The 9970-nt window shown below is 30.7% G+C and overlaps 1 protein-coding gene across 2 annotated transcripts; it reads left to right on the forward strand.

The window, feature by feature from the left end:
- The first annotated feature begins 2424 nt into the window (after positions 1-2424).
- On the forward strand, positions 2425-9538 carry LOC110651257 (uncharacterized). 2 transcript variants are annotated; one of them, XR_002494116.2, is made up of 3 exons: positions 2425-3413; positions 9117-9319; positions 9409-9538. XR_002494116.2 is itself a non-coding variant. In XM_021806530.2 (2 exons), exons 1-2 carry the CDS (start codon positions 2517-2519, stop codon positions 9246-9248), a joined length of 1029 nt encoding a protein of 342 aa, XP_021662222.2. In that variant the 5' UTR covers positions 2426-2516; the 3' UTR covers positions 9249-9538. The 2 variants fall into 2 exon arrangements, 1 of the variants encoding a protein (XP_021662222.2); XM_021806530.2 differs by having other exon boundaries at positions 2426-3413; positions 9117-9538.
- The last annotated feature ends 432 nt before the right edge of the window (positions 9539-9970 follow it).

Here is a 9970-nt window from a genome sequence, read left to right on the forward strand (position 1 = left end):
AAATCTTCAAAATTAATTAATGTAATATTTAAAATAAAAAATTAACAATTTTAAATAATAATTAACATTTACGAAATATTAATGAAAAGACCATTCACAAAATTAAATTTTAAAATTTAATTAATGTAATTTTAAAATAATAAATAAATTAATAAATAATGAAAATATTAAAAATTAAATTATAATATATCCTAATTAATTTTTATGTTTAGATTTGGAAACTCTTAAAAGGGGTCACTCACCGGTTCAAATCGAAAAATTGAATCAAATCGAATCGAGTCAATTCAATTCAATCGGTTCGATTTTAAAATTCAATCGGTTGGGTTCGGTTTTATATTATAAAAATTTCGGTTATTTCTATTCGGTTCGGTTTTGAAGAGAAAAAAATCGGTTAAATCAAACCGAACCAAATAGTAATTTATATAGTCAAATCGAACTAAATCGAACTGAATCGATTTTTGAATTGATTTATTTTCATGGAAAATTTATGAATTATATTTAATTATATATATATATATTAATTGTTTAATTTCATTGATTAATGGTTATTAAATTCAAACCAAAGTTAAAATTAGACCAAATAATTTGAAAATCAAGTCTAAATTAAAAAATAATAAAAAATCAAACCGATCGATTTAAACCGAACCGAACCTAAATAGAGCGATTCAGTTCGATTCAATTTTTTACCCATTTCGTTTGATTCGATTTCTAAAATTTACGATTCAATTTTTATAATTTAATTCGATTCGATTCGATTCAGTTTAGTTTGATTTAAACTGAATGCTCACCCTTACACCCACCCTTGCCAGCTTTAATGAATTGCAGCAACTTGTCGAAATTGTCCCCTCTTTTCTTCTCTGCTTTATGCCATTCTTATTCCCTCTGCCTTGAAAAGGATATGTCTCTCTCCCTCTAACAAAAAAAAAAAAAAAAAAAAAAAAATATATATATATATATATATATATATATATATATATATATATATATATAAAATAAATATATATTTTCAAGAAAATATCATGTAATATTTTCTTATCACATAGTTAATACATGATATTTTATATATTATATATAAATTATAAATAATTTAATAAATACTTTATTAATACTATAATAAGTAGTAATTATTATAAGGTAACTTATAATATATTAATTTCATATATATTTATATCTATATTATATTTATATAAATTTTAATTATTTTTATTATGAAATTTTTATTAAAAAGTTTGAAAAATAAAGATAATAAAATAAAATTTGAAATATATTAATAAAAATTTTAAGCATTACATTATTTTTATATATTAAAATTAAAAAAATATGTAAATTAAAATTATTAATAAATAATGTACAACCAATTCCCTAGTATAATAAATAAAACTCACGAATTAATCTCTATGATAAGTTTGAGAATTTTGGTCTTCATATTTTATTTTTACTAATAAATTCATTCTTACAATTATTTAATTTTAAGAATTAATTTATTAATAGAATTAAAATGTGAGAATTAAATTATTAAAAGAATAAAATTTAATGGCCATAAAACTCACATTAAAAGAATAATATATGAATTTTGTTAAATTTAGGAACTTAATTGGAATTGACAATAAAAAGCCAACTCCAATGCACCCCACCACCAATGTTTACCATGTGATATAATGCCATTGGCTAGATTCAATCAGTTAAATATTAAGTTATTTAACATTATTATTTAAATTATTATTAAAAGAATTGTCTTAAAAATATTTATTGAGAATTTTTAAATTTTAATTTTAATTTAACATATTTAACTATAAATTTTAAAATAAAAAATTCTTCAATTAAATATTTTTTAAAAAAGTAATTTCAAATTAATATTTTAATTTTTCAACCATAATTCCAAAATTATGTTTTATTCAAATAAATTTAATACTAATTGAATTTTATATTTTATATTTAATTTTAAAAAATTTAAATTCAATTCTACATAATTTGTTGTAATTAAAATTAATGAAATTTCATATAAATTCTACAAAATTAACATAATAATATCTTACACACTCTTCCTTTCCTATCAGTCTCTCTTTTGTCCTCTCTCTTATATCTTTTTCTCACATACATAATATTTAAAATAAATGTTTTAAAATTAAATATAATTATTGAAGTAAAATTATTTCTTGCAAAAATTTTATTACATTAGAATATTTTAAAATAAGAATAATTTAATTCTAAATTATATAATTAAATTAAATTATCTAGTATAATATTTGGGAAGTAAAATTTTTTATTGCAAAAATAATTTTTTAAAAAATAAAAAATTATTTATAATATTTTAAGATGAATAAACTTTAATTATTGGTTGAAAATTAAATAAAAAATTAAAATAATTTAGTGTGGGGACCAAATAACTGTGTAAGGGTTACCTATTAAAAACCAATCTCTGCGCTTGGCCACTTTTGTTTTCCTCCTTCCCATTTCTTTCTTCCATTGTAGGTTCCATAGATTCTTCACTTCTGATCCTCCAATACAAGCCAATCATGGAAGGAGAGGCATCAGTTGAGTTTCAAGACTGGGAGGTCCTAGCCAACTCCGATGCCGGCCTGATTAATTCGCCCAATTCTGCTAATAATTCCAGGAATTTTGATGAAATTGAGGCTGATTCTGAAGGTGTGCTCAGGTTAGATTACTTCTCCCTTGAAAATAATAACCGATATGCCAAAACTGCTGTTGATGCTAGTGAAGAGGGTTCTGTGGAGTCTGATAATCCGAGTTGGATTGATCCTGCGCCAGAGACTCGGTATCAGAGGAGGAACTCTGGCGAGCTCTGGTCTGATTCGGGCAGTGATCGGTCTGATGAGCGGAAATTTAGTGGTTTTGATGTGAAAAACGAATTGGATACTGTGGAAAACATGAAAACCGAGGTTGGTTTTGAGGGGATTGGAGAAATTGAAGGTAAAGATGGTAAGGAAGGGCAATTTGAGTCTCCTGAAGGTAATTTTAGTAACTTGGAGGGTAAAAATGAAATAAGCTTTGAGGAGAACGTGAAAAACCAGGCCCTTTTCGAAGAGGATAATGATTTGAGCAATTTCTGGGCTGATTCAAGTGGTGATAGTCTGGTTTTTGGTGATGTTGGGAAGGTGAATGAGGGTTCTGAGTTTTTGGGTGAGTCCAACATTGAAAATTCGCCCAAAGAGGACAATTTGAGCGTTGTTGCAGTCGGAGAAAGAAAACCAGCAGGTAGTGAGGCGAAGAGGAAGATGGTGTGGTGGAAGGTCCCTTTTGAATTGTTGAAATATTGTCTTTTCAGGGTCGGTCCTGTTTGGTCTTTCTCTATGGCTGCAGCTGTAATGGGATTTATTATCTTGGGACGGAGATTGTACAAGACGAAGAGCAAGATAAGGAGCTTGCCACTTAAGGTTACTGTGGATGACAAGGTCAGTCATTGTTTATATTTAATTTGGCGATTTAAATTGGTGACAGTATGGTTAGATTTTTTTTAACTTCCAATTGTGAGTATGAGTTAGTATTAGTGATATCTGCAAGATGTTCAGACTCTAGATTTCATATCGAGATTGGACATTTTTCTGTTGTAGCCAAAGTTACCGTGCTGCACTAGTTTTAACCCACTATTTTGTGATTTATTAAAACATTCTTTCCAAAGATTTTCAAAATTGGCATATCTTTATCATATGAATTCTTATTATTTGTGTGTGCCTTACATTTCAAAGGACAAACTACAAAACATGGCGTCAGCCTATGCTCCTATTCTTTTCTCATCCTAGGCATTTGGAGCTAAAATAGTGGTTATACCCCCTTGGAACTGATCTTTTGCTGTATGAAATAAAAATGAAATATGGTAGTACCACTACCAGAACATGAAGTTTACAAGGTATTTGGCATCTAGCAAGCCACAACTGGCCAAATAATAAAGTGTTGGATAGATGTAGATGTGTGATGATATGATTGCCAAGTTAGAAGTAAGAAAAGTTGCTTGCATAGAATTATGAGGTATCAGAACAAGGAATCTATAAAACTATGTGGATTGTAGTTTTAGCAAAGTTAAGAACAGAATATTGGAGGATGGTCTAGATTGAGGGCCAAGTAATGCACGAAATGCATTTTAATTGTTTGGTGGCCAAAGTCCAGTGATGCCCAAATTGTATTTTCTTACTCACTTCAATTTCTACTTGGATGGGTTCCATATTCAATTTCTACTTGGATGGGTTCCATATCAATCAAAGATAATCAATCCTTTGCAAGGTGCCAAACCATATTATAATTAGGTGTTTGAAAGCTAAAAGGAATCTTAAAGATTCTCTCAACATCCAGTGATAAAAACCCTAACACTGAAATAAGTGTTAGCATCAGCTTGTTTCAGCAGCTCAGTGTTCCAAAACTGTGTTTTATCATCAGGAGCTTCTACAGCATTTTAACACAACATGTGACATGGGGTTATTATTTTGGAAGTGGATGGAGTGGGAGTCCATTTGTTATTACAAACGTTAATATTCCTCATCTCCAACAGTCCATGCCATGCCTTGCCTCAATAAATCCCTTGCTAAAAACATACTGCCACCTGTAGCTTGGATTGAACCCAACATTAGCAGTAAGGGAATCTTCACCAGGGGAATAACGTTATGGTTATTTAAAGGTTTTTTAAGTTTCCGTTACCATTACACCCATTATTAAAAGGCAACAGAAAAAGTGCATCTGCAACAACCTTTACGTAATGGTAACGGCCGTTATTTACTGTTAAGCAACAGTAATGGTCTGTTACCTCACTTTTTTTGGGTCCAAATGGGGGCAGTAGCTCTTCCTCATACTTTGTTTCTTGTTTGGGGAGTTTTAAGTTGCTATGTCTCACTCTCTTTCAACTTTTCATATAAAATTTTCTATTTTCCCACAAATCTTTCACTTATTGTCTCTTGAGCTAAGATCATCAACTAGTGAGCTAAGATCATAAACTATCTTTCTAATTCTACACATCCATATCTTGCAAAAGATGAGTTATTTATTTTTTTACGTTTTTTTTTTGTGTTTTTTGCTCATTTGTTGGAGGCAATTATGTTTGATGCTATGTTTTTTTATTAAATTTATAGCATGAAGCATTAATTTGCCTGATCGATACATTATTATTATTTTTTTCTAATTTTGAACTATTTTCAAAATTAATTTTAGTGAAAGACACAAGTGATTAGAAAATAAAATAAAAAAAACTTTTAGGCTTCATAAATGTTTGTTAAGAGTATAATGTTAGTTTTTTACTATCTACGTGTAGTTACTTTAGTTTTAAATTGATTAATGCTAATGATATCTAAAAATAATAGATTTAATATCTTTATTTGATATATTTATGTTTATTATTTAGTTGTGTATCTTAGTTTTGCTAATATTTTTAAATTTCTCTTCATTTCGTGAACTTTTGCAAATTTTTCAAAAAAAGTTGTGTAATGATAGGTCGTTGCTGTTATGTTACGGTCGTTACAGATCTAATTCCATTATCCGTGACTGTGACTGCGAAATTTCAATCTATGAATTACGCGCATTATGCTCTACTGCAATCAAAGACAGTAAACAGGATTTTTAACCACTTGGTAGCTTGTTTTACGAGAACCAAATTGGAGGACAGAAATCTTGAACTACCAGTTTTCCATCTGCTTTGGATGCATAAATTTTGGTTGAGCTCAACTGATGAATTTTTGGTTTGTTCTCCTCCTCGCCCCTGCAAAGCCTCCATATTGCAGAGTAATTTTATCTCCAAGTCTTTGAGGCAGTAAAAGGTGGACATCATTTAACTAAGAATTGAATGGGCTATAGATTTAATAAGAACCTGCTTTGCTCCCTGCAACTTTTCTTTTCCACTCTTGGAGTTCTTTTCTGCCTACTAACTGAATTGAAAATTTTCCTGACCTCTCAATAGTAGTAGGCAAACCTAGGTATTTTTAATGTCTATTAATCTCTCACACACCACGATGGTTATAACATAATTCCTTGCATTGTTCGGTACATTGCTGGTGAAGGTGACCATCGATTTACTCAAGTTAAATTGTTGGCATGGTGCTTGCTCATATTCTTATAAAATCCATTTAATTGTCAAGCAATTATGTGGTGTGCTTTGGTAAAAAGGATTTTTTTTCATCAGTGAATAGCAGGAGTGACACAATTGGTTCTCTTTTGCACACTTGCACCTGCTGGGATTACCCTCTTTGTTTGCTTTGGCTTAGACCTGACAAGCCCTTTGAACCCAGGTAAGACGATGAGAGGGTCTCCTCATCAGAGGCCCCTTTTGGGATGGATATGGCTAACTAGGGAGCCATTAGTAAGAACTGATTAAGTCATTGTCTACATGCTTCATAACTTGAGCTGTCCATTTATTAGCAATCATAAACTAAAAGCATTCTAACCCTAAAAAAAACCCAATTTACCCATCATTTGCTCCAAGAATGCCTATACCCTGTTATGAGCCTTAGACATGTCCAGTTTAAGTGCGAGACTCCCTTGTCTACCCCCGTTTTTAATTTTTAGTAGGAAAACTTCGTACAAAGGCACACTGGGACGCAGAGAAAATGTTACTTAGCGGAGGCTTAAGATGGTTAGTTAAGTTCTTTTGTCAAGCTGATAAAATACGTGACACAAAATAGCGGGACAGACTCTTTGTTACTTTTATTAGGTCTAGGAAAAGTCTTGCCATTCCACATTATGAAATAGCTTAAGACCAGGCTGCATTTTTGTAACCCCCTGGTGGATATTTCTGGGGTATGTAAGATGACGCATCAGATGAAGGTGAAGCTCAATAATTTGGATATGAAAATTGTTAGTGGTTGCCTTTACATGCTCTGAAGCCCCTGACTTGTGGAATTTTTATGTTCATTGGGAAGTCTTATTGGTGGAATAACTTGTTCATATTTATTTGACAGAATACGTTTAACCCCTTTGTATGATGCTTGTGAATTGTAAACTTATTGGAGCAATTAAGTGATACTCACTGTTTAGGACCTGAATAGCTGGCTTAATTGTTTACTTTGTGTTATGATAATAAGGAGAATAAGAGTTGTGAGGATGTATAGGAGAATATATTGTATATATAGGAATGGTACTGTAACTGATTTCAATCAATCAAGAATTCAATAATACTACAATGTTTCTCTCTTTCTCTCTCTCTCTCTCTTTCTCTAATTTGCCCCTTCTCTCTCTCTCTCTCTCTCTCCTTCTTCTTCTTTCTTGTTCCTACTCTTCTTCTTCCCTATTCTGTTTCCTTCCTCTGTTCCTCTTCCTTTTCTTCTTTCTTCTTCTTCAATTCTGGATCTTGGAGACATTCAGAAGCTTGCTACGTAACACTTTGCTCTAACTGGTTGCTTCTCTTTCTATCTTATTGAAGCTGATCTTGAACATCACATACATCATGTAATATGTACTTACTCCTCTCTCTCTCTCTCTCTCTCTCTCTCTCTCTCTCTTGACCCCTTCCACCCCATATATATATATATATATATATATATATATATATATATTAGTGTTCAGAAACTTTGAGAGTGATGCTCCTAAAAGTTCAGAGTTATCAAAAGTGTGCCTAGGCTCCAGATTCATGTAAGCGTTAGGCCAAGTGCCTTGGGTGGGCTTAGGCCAGGTGCCATTTGTAATGTTTGAGCCTAGGCATTCAGTTAGGCACCTTATATGAGTTCATTTTATAACATTGTTAAAAGCTGAATATCTCAACAAGGCATGTTGCCCTGCCTATCTCCATCCTAGCAGCTTGCATGCGTGCTCCTAGGTTTAGGGCTTCTCTCTTAGAGATTATACATGATGATATGACTATATCTAAAAGACATATGGAAATGGAGGTGTTAAGGGAATAAGTTCCAATTAAGGGGGAGAAGAAGAATTTATCTGCAGTCGATGATGATGAGGGACAGGTTACCATTGATTTTTCTAGGAATAGCTTGCAGGGTAGAGTTTGTGGTTGGATATTATGATATTTTTCGATTATCAGTGCATGGTGTTTTCTATTTTCTTACATTCTAATGTGAAAATGACTTATGTTGTACGAGTTTTAATGATTATCGTTGTAGTTTTGGATGCTATTGCACTCAATTATTAAGACATACGAACTGAGACATTATATATTTATATACTAGGATTCCACTGACATCAATAAATGTGTGCTTTGCATTCCTCAAGACGTGTGCCTGCAGCTTGCTCCTAGGCCCCAAGAACCCTGTGTGCTCTAGTGCATTTATGCCTTTGATACCATGTCAAAGTTACATCATAAGCATCCTCTTACTTTAAAAATGCCTGCACTGTTTGAGCATTTGACAACTATTTCATTCATTATGATTAAGATAGTTATTGCTGCTTGTGGGTGAATAATAATTTTCAAACTCGGACCAGATTGGCCGGTCGGACCGGTTTAACCAGGACTGGACCTTGGTCCGGTTGGGTTTGATCTACAGCGGCACTTTGCGAATTCTCATACAACACAATATATATATATATATATATATATATATATATATATATATATTATCTTTTATACATTAAAAGTATATTGTATTATGTAATTTAATATATCAACATTTATTTTTCATTGGTATGAATGAATTTATTATTATAAAAAATTTTATTCTTAAATATTTCTTTATGATAGATAAATTACCTATTATTTTTTAAAATTTTAATTAAAAATTTTAAATATTTTTTAAAAATATTTTCATATTAAAACTTAACTAAATTTATTTAATATATAAAAATATTAATTATAATAAAGTATTTTTATTAATTTTATAGTATATCTTTAATAATATACCGGTTCGATCTCAATTAAACTTTGAACTCTTAACCCTCTGCCTTTACTGGTTCAATGATCAACTGGCTTTGAAAACATTGATTGTGTTTGTTTTCTCAACTAGATTTAAAATCTGTACAGACATAGGAACAGCAATTTTAATCTTTTTAGTGTACACTTGAGAAGATGTGGTTTGTTCTGTTTTAAGTTGTTGAATACAAATTTTTTAATTATCCATTTATTCTCCATTGCAAATTAACTTGTGTTTCAGTGTCAAGTTGGGAAACAATATTTTACTTAAATTGACAGATAACAATTATGTCCTGTATTGATTTCATTTTTTCTGTGTCTGCAGAAGGTTTCTCAGTTCATCAGTCGCGCTGGACGTCTTAATGAAGCATTTTCAGTGGTGAGACGAGTGCCCATTGTACGGCCATTGCTGCCTGCAACTGGGCCGAATTCATGGCCTGTGATGACTTTGAGATGAAAATATTATTGTGGAATCGGGAAGCATTGTGTGAACGTGTTTGGGATTTAATGTCCGTCTTGCTTTGCTCTGTAAGTAACACGCCTAGAGTATTTTAAATTTTCTTTTGTGTATGAACTTTGTTTAATTGTGTATAAATGCTAAACCAATTTATTTGGAGGGTCCTTTTATGTGATTTTGTATAAGGTCAAAGACTATCCTGTACTGTTCTGAGTTACTTTCCTCACCTCTTCTTGTCATGTTGGTTACTTTAAAAGAAATGGAATGTAACGATAATGTTGTTATTTCTATTCCTTTATTTGGTTATCTTTTCTACCTTTGATGAAAGAGTTTCAACGAAGCTGGATTAACATCATCACAGTTCTTCAAACTGTGATGTATTAGATTAAAATTTATTTTAAATTATCTATCTGTATTTATCTCAAAATTGATTATTATTATTTAAATATTTTTTGACTTCACTTGATAATTTATACAAAAATATAATTTTACTAATAATTTATTTTGAAAATAATCTTATAAATTATTTAAATTATATTTATTTAAAATATAATGTTTAAAAATTTCGCCTAAGTAGTTTACGCTTAGCCGGTCTCAAGCCTGAAAAAAGGAGGATTGCGGTAGGTGACAACCAGTGTAAAAATTTCATCATACCTTATAATATGGATTCAAATAATGTTTAAAAATTTATAAATATTATTATAAAAATTTATTATATTTCA

This window comes from Hevea brasiliensis, chromosome 16 (assembly GCF_030052815.1).
Source record: "Hevea brasiliensis isolate MT/VB/25A 57/8 chromosome 16, ASM3005281v1, whole genome shotgun sequence".
NCBI lineage: Eukaryota > Viridiplantae > Streptophyta > Magnoliopsida > Malpighiales > Euphorbiaceae > Hevea > Hevea brasiliensis.